The sequence below is a fragment of the Rhopalosiphum padi genome, chromosome 1 (assembly GCF_020882245.1).
Source record: "Rhopalosiphum padi isolate XX-2018 chromosome 1, ASM2088224v1, whole genome shotgun sequence".
Lineage (NCBI taxonomy): Eukaryota > Metazoa > Arthropoda > Insecta > Hemiptera > Aphididae > Rhopalosiphum > Rhopalosiphum padi.
This window is the reverse complement of record NC_083597.1, coordinates 59,744,464-59,767,384: the sequence shown is the minus strand read 5'-3', so window position 1 is coordinate 59,767,384 and position 22,921 is coordinate 59,744,464. Positions and strand designations below refer to the sequence as shown.

The 22,921-nt window shown below is 31.2% G+C and overlaps 1 protein-coding gene across 4 annotated transcripts in view; it reads left to right on the top strand.

Annotated features, from left to right (window-relative positions):
* The window catches only part of LOC132924604 (uncharacterized), an 82,157-nt gene extending 63,664 nt beyond the window's left edge, over nt 1–18,493 (top strand). For all 4 annotated transcript variants that reach the window (XM_060989029.1, XM_060989021.1, XM_060989014.1 and 1 more), the window contains 7 exons: nt 6,321–6,657; nt 6,737–7,091; nt 7,250–7,372; nt 7,522–7,660; nt 8,606–8,910; nt 11,954–12,406; nt 15,562–18,493. In XM_060989029.1, the coding sequence (XP_060845012.1) occupies nt 6,321–6,657; nt 6,737–7,091; nt 7,250–7,372; nt 7,522–7,660; nt 8,606–8,910; nt 11,954–12,406; nt 15,562–15,900 (2,051 nt within the window). In that variant the 3' untranslated portion in view covers nt 15,901–18,493. The remainder of the gene's footprint in view (nt 1–6,320; nt 6,658–6,736; nt 7,092–7,249; nt 7,373–7,521; nt 7,661–8,605; nt 8,911–11,953; nt 12,407–15,561) is intronic.
* Nucleotides 18,494–22,921: the final 4,428 nt, after the last annotated feature.

Sequence of the window (22,921 nt, the reverse complement as noted above, 5' to 3'; positions counted from 1 at the left end):
TTATAGATTGGGTAGGTAATATTTAAAGGTATTTTTTTTTTATGTTTTTTGCTTTTAAGAATTACAACGTTATTTCCTACCTATAGTCTTATTATAGTAATTTGATATGAATATCACAATATTAATATAACCGGACGAAGGGACTGCAGGGATAATTCAGAGCCCGTGTTCAGTGACATTTATTAATTGTAAAATTAAATTCATATTTGCCTCGATTTACACGAGATCTCTGCATCAATTCCGTTTTAATCTAGATAATCTGAAGTAGGGTTTGAAAATAGAGGGAGGGGGTAAGAATACGGAGTTTAGAGAGAAATCTGTTGTAAAACAGTTTGGATAGTATCGCTCTGTTATTAATTGTAACTTAATACAGGTCGTGATTCGTTACACAACTCCTGTACGATTATACAGGTTCACTGTAGATAATATGAGCAGCCCAAGAGAGGACGACTAACACTAACGTAATCAAATTTATAATAATATTATATTGTCTTATAAGGAAACTAATGAATTATTATTTTAATCCATTTTATTTGATTTCGCCGATAAACAACGGCGCAGAAATATCGTTTTAATCGTACCGTACACAATAATATAAACGTATACATTAATTATAATATTGAATGTTGTATAACATTAATTTGACGTGCATTAACTTATTCGTATCGCGCCCCGCACACGACTTGCTCTGGATTTAAAGTGAAAGGGTTTCCGTGATTATTTTTTTTCACCCCCAATCTTTAATCCCTGTTTCTCTGGAGTTTAACGGTACGACCTTATGCGACTTACAAACAGTGTTACGGACGGGGAATGATTGGGTTAGGTTATGATGGGGCTAGTGGTGGTGGTTGTGGTGGTGGCGGGACACGGGGAATTGTTTTAACAATGCAACCTTTTCTGTGTGCCCTCTCCCAGCAGACATTTTGCGAGAACGTGTTAAACATCCGGGGCCACGGGGGTACAGAGAATTATTAGAGGCCCCTTCACCCTGCAGCTTCCTACCCACTTCACCGCAACGTCCCACACGCCAATCGTCCTACCTACGCTACACCGTATTTGTATATACTGTAGCATTTCTCGATATGAATGGACAATAATCCTTAGAGGTTGTTTACTCACACACGCGCGCGTGTAAATTTAATCCCTCCAACTTATCTCTTTTCATCGGGGGATCGTGAATTTTTTCCCTCTTGCGCGGTCCGCCTCTCTCCGCCACCGTCGGGTATATTTTTCTCTTATTTTTAATCCACAGCACCATCGGCTCTTGTCGCTCTATAATATACCTAACCGAAGAGATAATGCTCATCGCAAATTTTGGTTTACACACACATATATATATATATATAGGTACCACGCGGGCTTGGGCCGTGTGCGTGTGTGTGTTCGGGATCAACGGAATCGGTAGGATCAGAGTACTTAGCGACCTATCTCTCTTTCTCTTTGTCTTTCTTCTCTCTCTCTCTTTCTCTCTCTCTCTCTCTCTCTCTCCCATTCTCTCAATATATCCTCCCTATCTTACCTCGCTCCTGTAAACGGGCCCCTGTTAAGCTCTTTGTATCCGCTTTAACCGGTCCCTCTCCGCTCCATCCCACCACAGTGTATACGTTTTAATAAGAACCCATCTCATCGCATAATTTCAAGATGCCACTAACCTCTTCGCCTTTCGTTTCTCCATCCAGCACCGGTCCTGCCGCCTTGCCATTTCCTTTCTCTCTTCTGTCACGCTTTTCACGTGTCTTCTTGCCAGTTTTCCTGTATAATTATATACAACATCGTCTATGTTTTCTGAGTTCAGGAAACCATAAATACGATTTAACGCCGATGATCGGCTTACGCACAGTGCTTTAAAATCAATCTCGAACAAAGTATGTATTATACCTACGCAAATTAACAGTACAATGCATATACATATTTTTTTTCTTTAAATACATCATAATAATACATCGTCGTTTTTATAAACAAAGTTAATAACTACATTTCTAGAACGATTTTTACTTTTTATGGCGATCTATCAAAATGAATAATGATCATCGCATAGAAATTATTTTATCCTATGTAATACTATTATATCGATAACATTTTATAAGCATGTCTATGTTCAATCCGATTCAGTAAAATCTTAAATTACATCAGTTCAGATTTAAGCTTACCCAACTTTATGTTATTCTATAAAACTATTGATTACAGTTATTTTCAATAACATTGATCGCATATGTATTATACTTATCTGTGATCAAACGTCCATAATTTGAAACATTTAATACAAAAAGTACGTTTTTATCCGATTTGTATTAATTTGAATAAGAAGATTTAGAACCTTGATATATGAAGTACTCGTGCAAGCTTATATCTCTAATTATTATTATTATTTTTTTTTTTAATGTCTTCTTTATAGTAGCTTTGTTGGCAAATATTTTTAAAAACTATAATTACTCAAAATTGTTCAAAATAAATTAAATTTTTCTAATAGCCAGTTTATTCATTCATTCATTTTATCAAGTTAACCGTATAAATTACGTATGTAATATTGTAATGTATTAAGAATGTTATTGTTCAAAATTAAAATTATTAACAAAAAAAAAAACTATTAATTTCAGACTTTATTATATTTTGTAACCTCGTCGTCTATCACATAATTATCAAAGTTTAATTTTGTTTTTCTTCATTTTAATAAAAATATAGGTACTTACTCAATGTATTTTACGTAAACAATTATTACACGATTTAACTATAAAATATCTATATTAGTTTATATTTCATCCACGTTGATTAATATTATAATTGATTTTTACAGACATTCTGATATTATAGATAATCTGTAATAAATTGAATGCACATTGTAACGAATTAAAACAAATTATTTTAAATGTAAAATTAACGATCGACGTTAATTGTATTTATATTGGTATGTACATATTTTTAAATATAAACATAAATTTTACCTATCGCGTTTTTGTTGTGTAAATATTATAAACAATTTTATGCAAACGGAAATCCAAATCAATTACACTCGAATTTCTATATTGTATTAATATAAAGTATTACTATTAACACTTTAATAATAATATTTAAGTTATTACGAATTACGATTCTTTAGTTACGATCATATACGTTATAGGCTGTTTTAATATTTTTAAACATAAATTTAAAAAAAAAAGTAGGTGTTGAGTGTACTTCATCATTGAGTGATCACTATGTTATGTATTAAAGTATATTGTATATTTATATTGCTTTTACAGTAATTTATTTTACTATTAGCACTACGGAAGGAATTATATAGATTAAGTTGGCAATAGCTTGAAATTCATGTCGACATAAATATTGTTGAATCATAAAAATACAAAAAAAATCGTTATTATTTAGACGATGTGTAAATATTGATTATTGAACGATTTGAAATAATATGGTTTAAAAAGAAACGACACTCTAACAATCCTCAAAAAAATAATGCCTCTTTCCTTACAACCTTAGAAAAAAAAGTTAAAAAAACATTACTCAAATTTCAAATAAGCTATTCAAAGCAATAAGACCAAAATCTTATACACACCAATGAATATCCGATAGATAACGAAATAATCATATAATATTAATTAAAAATCACTAAATTATTAACAAAATGTACTAAGTACTAATCGTATGTTGTATATAAAAAAGTACCAATTTAATAGTAAGTATAATATTTATGATTTATTAAAGGTAAAAAAATTTTTTTTTCTCAAAATATTGTATTCTTCTTCCCCCACAACCACATTTAATATTGTAATGATTTCATCAACGCTGTCACGAAATCAGATTTAACTAATTTGCCTTTTACGCTGTTTTTTTTTTGTGATCGATAAAAATAAAATAGCCATTTATAAATATATAAATCTTAGAAGAACAGTATTTCGACACCATGTTATAACTTCTATTCTACAATTATAAAATAATATGTGTATTATAGTTTAAAAATCTACGCGTTTAAATAAAAAATAATGTATCTATTTTTACACATTAACGCAGTTGAACTTCGGGTTGGTATTCAAAGCTTAATGTAAATATTTTTGAAAATAATAATGTTACAGTTATACATCTACGTATTACTTGTGTTGTAGTGGCTGTACAATGTACACGCATTACGTATTTACGAAATGAAAAAAAATATTTACCAACTTAAAGAGTATCGATCTATACTGGAAAAATATACATATTAACAATAAGAGCTGATTGTGTTATTCTAAAAACAACTTCGTAACCAAATAGCATCCCCTTCGGAAAAAAAAGCAAAAACAACCACATCCTGACAACATTTGTATATTCCACATTACGCGCCGGATTCGCGCGTTTCCGGTATCAAATCTTCGTGGCATTTAACACAATACCAACCGGGCGAAAACTGAACACACGGTGTATCTCGTTTATTATTATTTTTTTTCACCATCCATAAAGAACTACTGTTCTGCCCTGTATTCGTTTCATTCAACAAATCAATATTTCGCGTTGGAGAGATAACGTTTTTCACACGGCGGCAAAGCCACGCGACAGTTATTAAATCTGGTAAAAATTTCTTCTTAAAAACAGATAACGAGGTTTTTTCCGCTCCCCTTGCTTTCATTTGGATAGCATTATTATTATTATTTTTTTCACTCTTTCACTAACCGCGTGCCACTCCGTGTCTCCCGTCGAGCCCGGTCGGTTCTGTTTTTCATTTCCGTTTGCACCACAAAAGGGTGGAGAGATGCCCGTGCGTCGCCGCCGATCCGGTTATTTGTGTTACACGTACAAACGCGGCGCTCAGTTTCTTCCGATAAGAGCTTATTATTATATTATTGTCGACGCCGTCGGTGAGAGCAAACCGCGCCGGCTAATAATGGAAAACGCTTTACACCTCCGCGTAATATATAATATCACATAATAAACACCAACCAGTCAGATAGACACGCACGATAGGTATACTTCTGCCACTGGGACCCGCCATCAGCACCGCATTGTTTATCGGGCTGTCAACTTTTGGTTTTGAAAAGTTTTTCCAAAGTGTCATCTCCGTTTTAGCGGAAAATCCGGGGAAGGGACTCTCCTCGTCGTGGATGCCACCGCAGACGTAGATGCATTATAGATGTCGGATGTGTCGAGACGAAACGCTATCTCTCTAGGAAACGCTGGATGGTTTCTGCTTTATTTGTTTATTATTTTTTTTTTTAATCTTCAACTCGGCAGTTATATACGTACGACCTTTGATACATTCGATACGATACATCAAATATAAATCGTTATGCGTGTAGTTATAATAATATAATAGTATATCATAAATATTTAAGTAGCTTGTGCATAATGGATAATGGATATATACCTGCCTGAACCCTAATAATTATAATTGGGCATCAATTCGATTTTCTGCTCGATGTACCCCCTTTACAGTGACGTATCTGAACCGTTAGTGCTACCTCATAGTAGTAGTATTGTAGGTATAGAAACAACACCGTCGACGATGGTTCATTGTTTGCGCATTCCATTACACTTTGAATTATTTTAATAATATGTTCTTTTTAGTTTTAATTTTAATTTACATATTAATTATTCATTTTACGTAGCTATAAAATATTATAACATATTTGCTAATTATTGGAAAAATTACTAAAAAAAATACCGACCATGCTTGTATCTAATAAGTGATCAATTTCAAATAAAAAGTATTCAACAAGCCAGTTATTTCAATAATTAAATCGTAAAATATTTTTAGAAAAAATTGTATGTACATATAAATAGTTTTCTGTTGACCTCGATATATTAAAAAATAATCAATTTATTAAAAAAAAATGTTTAAATAGTTACAAAATATTTAATTAAAAATAAATTATCGGTTTAAATAAACGGTTTAGCTATTGCCAATATTAATCATTATATTATTATTAACTCTCAATAGTTTTATTGCTTTCGCCGAATAAAAATTAATTTTATAAAAATCAGTGTTGTTTCCAAGATTGCAGCTCGAGCGATAGAATACAATAAACATACCATAGTTTCCAAAGTGTTTCAAATGAAAATTTAATCCGTCCTTAAACTCCGGCCTAAGAACCGTGTCTGAAACCCGTTTTTAGATTAGAATGAATATAGATTCAACTGGCTTAAAGCTTAGTCGAAGAATTATAAACTAAACTCTGTAGATTAATATTAACATTATAAATACGTCTTCGCCTGATACACATAATAATAATAATAATAATAATATACACAGGCGCGTATCGTATACCGAATAGTTATGTATCGTGTACCTACTATCGCGTATTGTTTTAAAATCATATTTTATTTTTAAAAAAACGTTCCGTTATTTTTTTTTTCAGCGAAATCCATACCAGTGCATTGCGTAGTGGAATCGATTAACCATGTTTATCAATGGAGCCAAAAGCACTCGCCGACACTACATCGATCAAAAGGCCACGTAGAATTGGACAGATTCGTTATCATTCCAAATAATACTGCGTTTAGAGACTTGACAGAAACCGCGTTGGTACGCCTGGGCTATTCTAAGGACACGGCAGCGGCTTCGAAAGGCTTGGTAGTGCTCAAAAATTGGTTACCATTAGACCTAGACACGATCGCCGAGGATCCGGTACTGACAGTGAACGATGTTCTCGGAGAACTCACTACCCTAGCCACTCTGAGAATACTCGTGTTCAGGTATGTTATGGTTTATTATTGTTTTTCAATATGCAATTGACGACAACCACCTGTAATATTATTTTTATTGTCCTTGTAGAGAAGCGAAGAACCGATTTTCCGATTTGAAAGATAAACTGTTAAAACTGCTGTTGGTACAAAGCCAAACACAGTTAACAGCGTCAGGATGTCCCCTGGACGAAGCGATAATATTACAGATGATGAAGGTCGGGCAAGCTTGTCCGGATTTCCCAGAAGACTTGTACAAAAAATTCGAACAATGGTGGATAATGCAATCGTCAAATGTCGTTCCCAAAATACAGCCATCGGTATTGCCGCAATCAGTGAGAGACATGTTTTATCGTAACGGATCGTCACCGAGACAGTCTAATATGCAAGACAACCCCACTAATTGTATTGTTCCTAAATCAGACCCCAAGACACACAGTATCCAGGTGATTCATTTCGCACAATAATTATATTATACCTCCCGTGTTATATTTACCGTACTCAACACATTGTGTAGTTGTGTTATCTGAATATAATTGTGTTGTCACTAATTAGTAATATGATTTGAATCGCATTAACAAATATATAATATTATATATTTTAGCCCGTTTCTCAAAATCAGTTCCAAGGTCAAAAAACGCGTATGCGTACTAGCTTCGATACAGAACTTGAACTTCCAAAATTGCAAGCTTGGTTTGCTGAAAATCCTCATCCAAGTAGACAACAAGTATGTGTATATTGCATTTAAATTTCACGTATTATAATAATAATAATATAATATAATGTATAATAAACGTATACATAATATTTGATTGTTATATGTGATTTGATGTATTTTATATTAATTGTCGATGTTTGGTATTATTTTAACAAAAGATACACCACTACGTGAGTGAATTGAACAATTTGGAATCGCGTAAAGGTCGTAAGCCGTTAGACGTCAACAACGTCGTATATTGGTTTAAAAACGCCAGGGCAGCACAAAAACGGGCTGAAGTACGCGGCACAAATTCAGGTCAGTATACTTACACTACAGTATATTATACCAGTACCGTTGTAAGAGATTTGTTCTATACAAAAAGCTGCGAGCACCACAGAACACACCTTTCTTGTTGCCGTGCGTACACTTCTAATTGCTTGAGTTGTAGTTGTATTTAGGTGTTAACAATAATACTACCCTATTATAAATGATTAAAAAATAAATAATAATAACGCTTATAAATATTATTTTCTTACCATAGACGTCTGCATATACCTATATACCGATCTACGTCGAAATTTAACTCATAAAATATCTTCTTGATGAGAAAATTGTATTGCTATTTCTATTCTAAACACGAGTACACAACTTAATATTTTTTATCACTAGAAACTTATAGCTACACAATATACACTTAATAATTATAAATATCATTTCTCTATAACATAGTTTACAACGCGTCTTCTGAAATATATGATAGTACATAATATTATATTAATAGTATTATACATCGTTTAGGCTATATTCTTGGAAATTAAAATAATACGTACTTCGTTTCGACATTTCTGTAAACTCTCCGACTATAATGTATAGTAAGTACGATGTTGGACTTTGAACTGTTCTGGGTAAAATCAATCGTTGATTTTTCATCACAATGTACGAAGTATGAAAACCTATACTGACTAAAGTATAAAAACATCCGTGGTAAGGCATTGGGGTGAGTCTACAAAACTACTGCAATTACTGCACTGTGCTATAATATCTCAATATATACGTACGTATATTAACAACTATGACACCTATACAATATTACGTTGAATACGACCGTAATCCGCGTGAAATAATGCGATTTGGCGACATCGCTTGCGTGTTTTCTATAGACACGGCCGACCGACATTAAGGCCTATCTCTCGTTACAATAATAAAGCACTATATTGTTGCCGGTGTGTTATTATATTTGTGCGGTTGACTGTGTTGCAGGCGCCGCCGACATAAACTCGGGAAACAACGACGGCAACGTGAACGGTTACTGTAAGAGCAGCAGTCCCAGCGAGCACGGCGGCAAGTCGTATAGCGGACAGGGGTCGGTGAGCGAAGCCGAAGACGACGATGACGAGGAGTTCGACGACAACCGGGACGACGACGACGACGACGACACAAAACCGCCGATGAGCCCGCCCGCGGAACAGCCGATATCGTTGACCACGCACGGGCGGTTTAGTAACGGCGAAACGCAGTCGCCAAGACCGCAATCGCGCAACTCCCAACAGAGCCCCGAACACAAGGTAAACCATTGATGTTATATTATTATTCCGACGAAACGTTGTCTCGTAAATGATACCAATTATTATAACAGTCTGACTAAAATATTATATTGGTAGTACTCAATTAAAAAAAAAAAAAAAAATCACTGTTTGTGAATTAAGTTCGTAGCTCTTCGCTTAAATCGAATATAAATATCATTGTAATTATTTAGAGATTATCCGAAGACTCCAGGATCATTCAGTCTGTAATGTAACACTAGAAATATTCAACAATCGACATCGATATTACAATATAATATTATTATATTTTGATAAAAAAAATTAATTTTCAAGTCAGTTCTAAATATATCAAATGGGCAATGATAATAATAAGTAGCATAAACATTATTCATGTATAGTAACTATGGCATTCACCAAATAATTTAACGTCACGTTTAGTTTGTTACATTTTTCAGCATTCGTTTACGGAGTAGACCGTATTTTTTACTATTGTTGACCATTTTAATTTACAGATAAATATTTTATAATGTGTTTTGTTTTCACGGTTGTTCTTGATTTTATCACTTCGATACCTAAGTTGGTCATCATTTTGATTTTCGTTATAATCATTATTGGGCTATGGCAAACACGCGTACTTTGTTAAAACTTACAATCATTATTATGTTTTTTATTAAAATATTAAGACTTCTTTTGGTAAGTTCATATACATGAATAAGAATTTATATTATTATATAATATTTGTTATGTATAAAATTTCCCATTTGATAGTTAAGATTATAATTTTATAGTCATAATAGATCTTCAATAAAAAAATATTGACATGATTGTTAAAATATTTTTTAAAAATAATAAATATAGTTAAGTTTCTACATAATTTAATTTTTAACTGTTATCTACTTAAAACAAATATACACATATTTCAATATTCATATCATTATAATATATCTATTATTCTTGTTTGTTTAAATAATAAAACATTATAATTTTTTTTAAATTCATAAAAACACAAATATATCGTTTTTATTGAAGGTGCTTATGTCATCAATGCATCATAATATTATATTAATAAATTTCAAATGTCCAACATACAAATGTGAATATCTCATATTTATTTTAAATTTATTTGCTAAACAATAAGATATTTTATTAAATACCATTTATATTATAGTATAATTTTGATAAAAAAAAAAATCATTCCCGAAATGAAATCTATTAATGCAGTTGAAAAAAAAAACATTAAATTATATCTACAACTGTCGACCATACAGATTTGAAAAGTGTTACTAGTTCACATTCCTTTTAGTTTTTATTCGTCTACCGAAATTTAAAAAAAATAAGTTATTGGCATGATTATCGGTAAACATTGCGAATACCGGTCGTTGAGTTAAACGTTTGTTTGTGACCTACAGTTGGTTAATTTATTCCACACACGTAAAATAATTCCGGGCACGTAGTTTTAATAAGACGAAAGGAATGGGAATATCACATATCATAATACATGTGTAACACTGCAATATGAATTATATTATATAGGTAGTTCATTTTAAGTTGTAAATAATTTGGCTTGCAGGCGTCAGAGAGCCACGTAAAACAGAAGCCAAAACTTTGATTGACTTTGGCTTTACTATGGTTATACCTCATCTATAATATTATAAATTAACCAAATCATAACTAATTATAAAATAAATTATTTTTGTATAATAAATCACTATAACCAATTAACAATTAATTATGACTTGTTATACCTATTTAATTCTAAACAATTGTTTTATTTATGATGCGTACCAATCAAACCTTCGCCAAATTGCTCTTTTTTTGTATTTCCGTGTTTGTTTACTATAGACTAAAAATATAGAAAATAATCATTGCACAAAACTAGAAATAATTATTGTGTCTCCTAATAAATTAAAATAGGACACTGCTATTTAAATCTCATTGTATGCCATTTATTATGTACTACAATAATTAATAATTTCTATCAGTCGGAGACGTATAGAGCTGTACGGAAATAAATTTAGATTTAACTACTTGGACTGGTTAGTGGTCCACAATCAGCGTTGGTTGGATATATTTACATGACCAATATACAACTTATCGTTGATGAAAATCGCCGAGCAATGTATAGTTTTTCAACATTTCCCGGCCGATGACGTAATTTCTCACATTAATACCTCTGACCGTAACAAATTAAAAACACTTCCACTACTCCTTAATTTTATAATCTTGAAATAAAACACACTAAGTAATAAACTAATATTTAATCTATTAATGTGTATTAAAAATATTCTGTTATTGTTCATTAATTCATTATCGTACAATAAGTAAGTTATGACACTAACTACATAAATATAGCACATGTAAAAACACGAATAAAATATAAATTGAGTGTCAGGTTGACTACTTATATATCCAACACAAATCTAGTTAAGATTTTTTTCAATGTATACCTAAATGTTTTGTTTTCATTTTTTTATTGTAAAATTATATTGACATTTTTTTTAAAATTAGCTCTAAAGCTGAGTTCATAACTACGTTATTTATCGTGTCGTGCAGCTTTTATTTCATTCTGATTGGCCGTTTTAATCATGATAATATCATACACTAACCATACAATCTATTGGGCAATTTTCAAAGTTGGGCCTCTCTTAACTTTTAGATTCGACTTTACGTAACTGTAACATGTTTTAGCAATTGAAGTAATGCACTTTTATTTAAACGATGGCCAATCTGAGTTTAATCAAGTTACTTAACATACTTTTCAAACCTTAATATTTATGATAAAAATCATTTTCATTTTTCATAAAAACTTTTGCCTAAATACGATATTATTTCCTCCTCTCCCTATTATTTAGACAAATTCTAATCATCCAGCTAGACTATACCATTTGCATTTGATATATTATTCAAATGGTGTGTCCAAAAATATTTTTTTGAAAATAAACAACACTTATTAGCGTATTTTGTACATTTCAAATTGCCCTATCTGGACAATATACTCTTAAATCTCGTATAAAACTGGTCTGGACGGAATCTGAAACCGAACAATTTTTAATTTCTGAAAAAGGTGATGGTTATCAAGGAAGAGCCGCCGGATAAGGATAAGACGACAGTGACCACTGGACTGAACAATAACGATTATGAGGATGAAGAGGATTTCGACGAGGACATGATAGACGACGACGGGTCTGACGGTGGAGCTGATGATCGCGACGTGATTGGCAGCAGCTGCAAACGGTTATTACCTCAACAACAGTCAGCGATGTCGTGCACCACCAGCCCGGACGACTTGGTTGCCACCGGACACCACCGCCAAACGACGCCACCACCCCCACCCCCGCCGTTATTCCACCGCGCCGCCGATATGCACCAGCCACTGGTCCGGCCCGGGTTCTCGATGGTGCCAAATTCAATGTTCGGCCACAGCTTCATGTACATGAGCCAATGTTTGCCCGGCTTCAATATGGGCCGCCGACCGCAGACCGGCACTCCGCCCCCGCCTCAATCGCAACAGTCACAGGTAAGTCATCGTGCACTTAACATAATAATATAGTATACTTATTACACAAATGTGTCGCCGAATAAGTCCAAATGTGTCACAAAGTAAATGACACCAAATATAAAAATATTTTTGACACGGTTTTCAAAAACGAATATGTATTTGATATAATTTCTAATATGAGCATTATCATACATATATATATATGTATGTATTTCACATATTTTGTATTACCAATCAAAATTATTAAATATTACCTATTATTCTTATTTTTTATTGAGTGTCACCATAACACAAACGGTTTAGAAACACTTACACCATCGCAATGACGTATTCGATTTGGATATAGATGATGGCCAAATTACATCCACAACAACTCTCACTAAAACTAAACAAATTTTTTTTTTCTGCTACAGTCGATTCTAAGCAAAAACTAAATCTTACTCGGTATTTAATCCTCCAAAATCGAATCAAATACCGAGTGATATTCCCGGTAACTTCTTTATAGTTACCGTTGCCACTTTAATATCTACACCTTACTCCTCCGGGTTATCGCGTTTACCACGATATCAACATATTGTATATTCTTATTTCTTCATATATATTATAATAATATTCTGTTATATTATATTGTGTATAATATTCTAATATTAACTTTAATGTAATGTTTATTTATTTAATCCGTTTAAATACTAACGAGAATGAGGTGACTGTAGAAAATATTAAATTACATTAAAAGTTACAGTAATTCGTAATTTATTATGAATTGCCGGTGACCGCCAACACTAATAAATACTTTTCATTTATTTGACAGGTTACAAACTTAAATTTTATCTTTAAAATACTTTTTAAAAAAATCACTATTAATGATATTAATAAACGATAAAAATAATGGTATAACCTAATTGTCAATATTATAGTTTTCACGATAACCCAGATGAAACCTAAAACAAGACAGGTATTGCGTAAGTCACGATAAAATATTCAAAGTAACCGCCCTTCTAACTCGGCTATGTAACGGAGTAAAGTATTATAATCATAATTGATAGTTTTTGTTTTTAAATAGATTTACTATTATTACGTGTCATGGAAATTTGTAAAATTTGACATGTTTGTAGTGTTTAAAAATTGATAAAAACAACTAATAAGGGATACGGTTGACGTGGTTATGATAAATTATAAAAAAAACTCTTTAGTAGGATTATACAAAATATCAGTAACAAGTAAACGTAACAACCAATTCTTGCTCATAGTTAACTTAAACCGAACAAAGTATACCTAAGCTTGACGACATAATATAAACTACATAATTTTCCAAGTGCTTGAAACGAAACAATTGTATGTTATGAAGTTGGTAATAATTCATGAACTCTACATAGTGAAATATAAATTTCACAATACCTATAGTTAACAAATGAAACGAACAAAACAAATATTGAAATATTCACAAAGTTACACACCCAAATATCAACTCATTAATATTTAATAAACAAACAACACCTATTTTTTAGATAAACGATAAAATATATATTTTGTTTATAAATATTATGTTTTTTGATTTTAATATTTTATTATATTGTCTGCAAACCCCCTTTACTGCGGTACGGCGGTCGCTGAGACTACGGTTTGGGAAACGCTGTTATAGATTACTTATTTAAAAAAGTCTATGTCGCTTAATATTTTACAGTGAATTTATATCGTAATAATTTAGTTATTGAATAATAATTACTGAAGTGAAAAAATAAACAATTGTCGTGATCTTTGCTCCCTGAGCGTACTGACGAAGAGCTACAGGATTTCGAATAGTTAAATTGTATTATTGTGGGATACGCTACACGAAACTGATATAAATTTCTTGAATAAAGTTATGAAAATTTGGATAGGTACTAAGCTATATATTTTACTTGTTTGAAAGGTAATGACTAATGAGTATTTCAATGCAATGTATTAGTCAGAACACTCAGAACCACATTTATCTAGCAGATAACAGTGGTTCGAACGAAAAGTATTAGATATTGTGAAAACACACGCCAGTTTAATACATAATATATTATTTTCTTTGTATAAATAATAAGTTTTAGTGCGTTTAATCAGCAAACATAAAATTAAATTATATAAATCGCAAATAATGAACCAAGAAGTAATTATTTACGGATAATCTTTAGATAGTCAAAAGTGTTTTAATCGTTAAACCATCTTCTGAGAATCCGCTTTAAATAATACTAATTTCACTCAAAATATCAAGTACTTTATAGCTGATAAGTTATCAACTGAAGCAATCAAAGCAATTGATATAATACTCGAAAAAAAGTAAAATAGTAATAATATAGTAATACTTAATCACAGTATATTTTAGTACACCGAGATTAAAACTTAGTATTCGAAAATTAATAAAAATTAAAAATATTCTAACGGATTATTGTCAGAAAAAAACACCGCAGTATTTTTTTTTAACGATTATCGCAAAAACTGATAACACGATTTATTCGACTGTAGTTGATAAAACATATAAAGTATAAAAAAAACGTAGCAAAACTGCCTACGCAGTACTTCAAAATATGTTTTAAACAATATCGCGTCTTTTTTTTGTGAATTATGTAATTACTTGTTTACATTGTTTGTACTCGAAATGTTATGCTTATAATTTATAAATTATAAATAACAGAAATAATAATAATTATTTCAATTAAAAATGAAAAATATCTTTTTATCTACGTATTTAAAACACATAATCTATTGTCTTGGTTAAGCTTTTTCTTTTTATTTGTCTTTCATTTACCAAGACATGCGTTTGTGGAAGAAGATATTTATAAATATTTTCTCCTTCGATAAATTTCTCAAAGGAAATTAATGACGAGTTAAAAATAAAATTACAACGGTAAAGTAGAATGTTGTACAATTTAATTTTGATTATTATTATTATTACTATTTATATATATATATTTTTTTTCACTTCATTTGAAAGACGGCATTAGTACCTTTATATTATGTAAGTTTTAGGTGTATAAATATTAACGTAAAATATTTTTGGTATTACGTAGTGGGTTCTTCGGGGGGTAAGATTGTATAGTATTTGGCTTGACACTGGTATACGTAATACCAGTATATTATTTTAGAAACATACCTCTACCTAACCGAACGTCGAATGAATTCCTATTGTTTGCGTATGTTGACAGGTGTCGTCAGCAGCCACCGCGGCAGGCCTGAATCTATCGGCGCTGGCCGAGGAACGCCGGAAACGGAACCGGACGTTTATCGACCCAGTGAGCGAGGTGCCACGGCTCGAGCAGTGGTTCGAGCACAACACGCACCCATCGCACAGCCTGATCGCCAAGTACACGGACGAGCTGAACCGGATGCCATACCGGCAGAAGTTCCCGCGACTCGAATCAAAGAACGTTCAGTTTTGGTTCAAAAACCGTCGGGCCAAGTGCAAGCGGTTAAAGATGTCCCTGTACGACGCCATGTCGCCGAAAGATCAATTCTCCATGCCCACGTATCTCAATCACGATTAATGCTGCATCGTTCCGGCGTTGTTGTTTGAAAAAAAAAATCACTAATGAACAATATTATAATAATTTTATATATATTATAATGTTGTAAATTATTATACAAATTATATACAATATTTATACGATAAAGATAATATGTTATAGGTATAACCGCGGCAGCTCGTGTATACGATACTACTATGACATAATTATGTATTATTCGAGTATTAAATCACGTGTAAAAATGAAAAAAAAATTAAACTAAATTAATATTTTTCGTGCTTAAGAAGAAAAAAAATTGAAAAAAACGAGTGAATATTTTATTATGTGGTGATCTCCACGACCCTCGCCGATTGTCTTCGCGGTCGAACATTTTTATTGTTTATTTTGCTTTCGGTTTAGTCCCTTTAGTCGTGCTAGTCAAAAACGTTATCCCTCCTATATACACAACCACACGATGATACACATACTATATAAAAGCGCTCGCTCGTTAAAAATGTCGATGAATAGTGTTTTTTTTATCTTCGATATCTCGTACTCGTATTATAGTGCTCCCGAAGATTTAGTAAATAACTGTTGTGGGCTCGACAACGTGTTCACGTGTCCGAGCCGTTCACGTGAAACCGTTGGGCGCGCTTCGAGGAGAACGGATTCGTTCCAGAGTACAAGCTTACACAATATATTATACTATATAGATGGTATATATTATATATATATAACGATTTACGACGATACGTATACACACACACACACACACACACACACACACACACACACAGATACGTATACGTCTCGCAATAATATATAATACGCGTTCGTCGGCGCGCTCTCTTCGCGTTGGATTTCGATCGCCGAGCTCGAACGCGACCGTACGTCGACGCGATCCCGCTGTAAATAACGCGCACTCGTCATGATAATAATATGATAATATGATATGATATATTAGTATATAATCGTAATAATACAGAGAACGCCCGCATGCGCAGCTCGTTCTGTCGTAGCCCCCCCGTCCCCGTCGCCGTGCAATTAAAAACGAAAATATATAATATGTATAGTTACGTATTGGTTTTCGGTAAACGCGTTCGATCCGTCGGCCGTCGCCTGACCGTGTGCACGTTCCGGCACCACAGTATTCGAACGGTTTTGACAGTCGACGGGTCAACGGCCTTTTAGGACCCGAGGTCGGGACGCGCGTCCCGTCATCTCCGCGGCGACTCTTGGCCGCTCGAGGAGGGCGGCACGCGTATACGTTTCGGTGGGGCTCTCGACCGCTTTTCCTCCGACGAGTGCATACGTATATAGTAGAGGTACAAGTCGAAATTTCGTCGCGTTCATAAAAAATATATTAGATATATTCATAGGTGTAATAATGGTAATAATGTATTATAGTAATAATATGTCGTAGTCTTATTTGTGATAGCCGTTAAATATTCATATTTTTGTTTAGATTTTAAAGCTTTTAACCGCATAAATTAAACCAATGCATTATTAGGAACCGTGAATTTCACTGGTTCGCGCGCATTGTGATGGCGGAATAAATAGTCGTATACGTACTAAAAATGTATTGTTCCTAAGCGGACCCCAATAATTTATATAATATATATATATATATGTCCGAGATCGCGGTCTCCGGCGGTTTGAATATCACACGTCGCGCAACAACTCCGCACTATCGATTTTTCGCACCGTTGTTCGTGGATGATGATTCCTCTACCTTACATGACTGTCCGGTTCTCTGCCCCGTCACCGAGGCAGACGAATATCATAACGATTTCTTATGAAGCCCAGTCCGTTTTGTCGATATTAGGTCCATGACGTGTACAGTTACAATAATATTATAATATACGTATAACACACAGTTGTATAGATATCGCGGTTCTTTTCACATATATTATACTAACATTATCCAGAGGATGGAAAATTTTTTTAATTTGTTTTTTTTTTCGATTTGTTTTGTAACACCGACTCTTCAGAAACGACAGAAACGATATTATTATCTGTAGATCGGACCAATATATGATCTCTCGCTTATGGTTTTTGTTGGTTTTTTTTATAGTTTGTTGTTAAATTTTTTATATTATTATTATTATTATTATTATTATTTTTTTTTGTTTGTATTATATTATAATTTTTGACTACTCTTACGAATCGCCTTCGCAGTATACGCTTGACTATTATCAGCGCTAAACGTTTAAGGCCTTAGGATAAATCACAACATTTTCAATAGGCAATGTTAAGTTATCTACATCATCGAAACCAAAGATTTATGTTCTATGTACGGTTTATATTACTTGTTTGTTTTATTAATTTAAACTATATTTAAAGCGATTATGTACAATATTATTAAACTGTATAATACAATATATTATCACATTATACAATAAAGTGTTTTGAATAGTAATTTAGGGTTTTGTTGGTAACAATTAAGCGTTATTATTATTATTATTGATTTTTTTTTTTGTATTTTATTTATTAATTATTTGTATTTTATTTAATGATTATAATATTTTTTTTTTTGTTCTACTAGTTTAGAATGATAAAATAATCGTACTATTATTAATTTATTTTAAAGTCATATTATATATGTATTTCCAAATACAACGAATGTATTTTAACAGTGGTTGGTTCAGTTATTCAACAGAAACCTTTTACTTATAACTCCCCATCCTATCACCCATTCAAATTGTGTCTGTTAAAAATGAATGTTAAAAAAAAAATTCGAACGAACAAAAGAGGGTCGTTTATAAATCCAAAAAGGCTGCTAAGAATTGAGAGCCACCGATTTAATTAAATTCTTTTTTTTCCACAGTCCTTTTTTTCCGTCTTTTTTACTCGTTCCTACTCTCTATGTATTTTTAATTCCAAGAGGTTTAAGAAATAAAAATTAGCCTGTTAGTGCGAGGGTAGTGGTGGTTACCAGTAATGCAATTTAAAAACATAATCCAAGATTTATATAGTGGAATTTCGTATGTACGCATATACACACAGACGCGTCAGACATTTGTTCGGGGAATGTTAAAAACTTGTTGTTTTTCCACGCAAACCACGACAGAATAAGAAACATAGCTCGGAGTGAGCGATTAAAGGATTTACTATCATTTGTTTGGAAAAAAAACTCATCCCAATCGAATGGACAAGGTTTGTTTAAACATATTTTTTTATTTGCATTAAAATAAAAAAAAAAGTAATAATAACAAAGCTATACCATTATTTGTTTTTGAAACTCGAAATTAATTTCGTACGGCTTTTCTTCATCGAACCCGAACACATTCGCGCAGAGGCATCGCCCTCCGACCGTACGCTGTTCTTCTCCACGTGACTTGAAATCAAGGAGATTCGATGCGGCACGTGGCTCGGTAAACAAATTTGACTACTGTGGGGTGCGCTTGGCAATAGCGTTGTGTAAAGGGTAAACTCCTAAGTCCACTTTGTAAAAAAAAAAATATGAGCGGGATGACCGGTATGTATATGTTGCAGTCTTTCTAGTCGCTACGCGTTCTTCACTTGGAAAACGATTTTTGATTTTTCGATTTCACGATATGATACGTAATAGAATATTAGTGTAAGACACTATAACAATAAAACATAATATTTCAAATTACGAACACGTGTAAAAAAACGTAATAATATTATTTTAATGAGTAAAAACAATTTTTTATGTCCATAACTCATTCCATGGTAAATCATTATTTATTAATGAAAAAAATCTAATACCAAAAAGTTCCTCGCCAAAGATAATATTTATAAAACTCACACTAAAGCAATAAGTGCATTAAATATGAATTGAGATGAACAAATAAATAGTGGATCGAAATTTGGCCGCGTACTCATGAGTCACTTTACTCGATTTAGCTTAATTTTAAACACCTATTGGTAAGTTATAATTAATTAAAATAACAAAAATTTGATTTAAAAACCTATTTTTTCGTTCAAAAAGTTATAATCTTTGATACAAAAATGTAATTTTTTTCTTAATAGTTGTTTTGCAATGACAAAATTATATAAAAAGTGTTTTAAAAAATTAAAACTTTTTGAAATAGTGAGTGTGTATTAAATTGTTAAAAGTTTTTTCTTGTAATAATAATAGTTAATAATATGAAATAATAATAAATAAATTCGTAGAACGTGTGGGAATTTACAGGGACTGTGCAGAAATAATTGTAGAAATAAATTATGGTTTACACACCATACTTCTAAGCAGTAGTATATTTCATTTAAATATTAAAATTGTTGTTTTTAAAAAAGCAAAAAAATAAATCGGTAATTCTCAATCCTGGCCTATTCCCGGAATATTCTTTACTTGCAATCGATCCCGAGAATTATCAAAAGTGACAACCCTAATTCTTAAAAATAACAATTATGTTTATTTAAATTAAAAATAATAAACTATACAAATATAGTTATTCGATTTTAATCAAAACTATCTAGTATTAGTGGGTTGCTACTACTGTGTAATCTTATTTTAGATCTATTAAAACTAATCGTATTATTATAATTAAATATTCTAAGAAAGACACATTTTATGATTTCGGCGTATAATATAAATTATTTTAAGCACAGCAGAACACTTAAGTACCTACGTCCTACATAAACGAAATCTGATTAAAATGAAATATTATATATGATTGTATCTAAAGTTTTGATGAATACCCACATTTTAGTGGATATTGTGGAATAATACCGCAGCGAGTTTTTCTTCTCGTGGCTAAATCAATCTTTTATTGTTCCATAGAAACCCTATTATTTTGCTAAAAGCCTATATCGCCGTTGATAGAAACTCTTAGGAAATAACTTTATGAAAACATTTAAAAAAAAAACTAAAAACAATTCGTAATTTAACTCGACTCAATCTTTTCAGAAATCGTTATTCAGTACATTTTTTTTTGCATACTATTTCTTACACATTTAAATCAAAATTTTAATTAATAAATTAATTTTTGTCAATTAACAAGGTCCACTGTACAGGTAATGTGTAAGATTTTGTATTTTATATTTATATATATTTATGTATCTGGCGGAGATGTTTAAATGAATCATCATTATATTCAAACATTCAAACATATTGTAGAGTTTCAGATGTACAAATCCAAGACACCGGAAATATTAATATGGCGTAACTAAGTTCCAGTCAAACTTATGCACTATATTATACAGAAGTAATTTGAAAAGCATTTAATATAATTCGTAAATTAGTTTGCAATTGTTGGTTTCTTGTAATATAAATAATAATTATAATAATAGTAGTAGTATACGATTAAAATAAAATGTAATAGTTTTGATTATTTTGACATACAACTGTAATTTTTTATTTCTTGCTTATAATAATACATTATACCATATTACTATTATAATAACAGTTTATCATAAAGATTATTTATGTGTAAGGCATTTATCAACAATCGGATTTCATTCAGTTTGTTCATAATCATGATATTGTTCATATTGATGTTTTAACTTTTAATTTGATAAAAGGGAAAAAAACCAAATGTTTTACAATTCGAACGTTTTAATTATTTAATTGTTTTTCGTTAAAATAATCACTTCATATTATATTATTTACTATAAAACTTAATAGTTCATAAAATCTCAGTAAATAATATATATTAATTTTTGTACCTTAATATACATCTCCAACTTCTATTTTAAAACTTATTTTATTTATTTGACATATTAAATTTCAACTTGCTTAAATATTTAATACCATTTTGATTTACTTACCTAACCGTTAATATTAAAGTATTATAAAATAATGGTTTCATAAAACGTTTATATGTTTTCGGAATGAGGTTAATACAATTTTTAATCACGTTAAGACCCGTGAAGATAATTTTGAATAGGATATTTAACAAAAAAAATATTTTCTTTTTTTTATTTATATTTTATTCTGTTTAAAAATTATTTTTCTTTTATGTTTCATACCTTTAGAAATGTGAACATAATTATGATTAAAATCCCATTACACATTATTACTTTTAATCCTTTTTTATGGCTTCCTATAAACCATTGATTTGGTTTGAGAGTAAGAAAAGAAACAATACTATACAATACATAGCATTATGTCATTTTAATTTGATTCAGCCTTGTGGATGAAAACTTGATTCGTTTATTGACATCTAAATGTTTTTGGCATTTCAATAAAATGCCTTAAGGATTGTTTTTAGTACTTTATTTTTTAATATTAATATTTTATTTAGCACATATACCTATACGAAAATAAGACGATTGCATGATTTAGTAAATAATAAATTTGTAATTACTTATAAATTACCGTGGACGTATCATGTATGTAGTTAATGTTATTATGAAATAAAAATAAGATAAAATGATAATTATTGCAATTGCCATATTTTTATGTCTTATTTAAAAAAAAAATGAAATGTTTAAATAATGCATTGTTAAGGCTTGAATAATTGAATGTCAAAAATTATTAAAACTCGTGTTTTATTTAGTAGGGGGCAAATAATGAGTATAAATGCAAATTTCATAAAACAAGCCTCTATTATATTATACACCACGTCAACTGATATGGCGATATGGCTTCATTCGAGGATAATATTATTATTTGAGTTTTATACTTTTATCCGGGAAGATTTATGTTACTCAACCCTCCGTGAATTGAATATCATTAAATAGGTACGTGGCAAATCCTAAATTTCTTACAAACGTTTTTCTCACCGTCAACAGCATAATATAATATTGTACTAAAGGAAGATATTGAAATTATTATACGAACTTAAATTCGCCAACTTTAATATAAATCTATTTAACTCGTATACTATATAATATATATAAACACACTTATAAGTTTTTCTACTGGGAGGCTTCCTCAGTAACATGTATTTTTTCTCTCATCACATTTACTTATTGTTCTACTTATTTTAACAGATTGTGTAATAAAAAATATTTAAAATTTAAAAAAAAAACTATTATATAATATATTTATAATATTTAATATTACAAACCACATAACATGTTTAATGTTATGTCATTGCGTAGGTTCATAACATAATACATCTATCATCGGTCGACGTAATCATCGTATTTT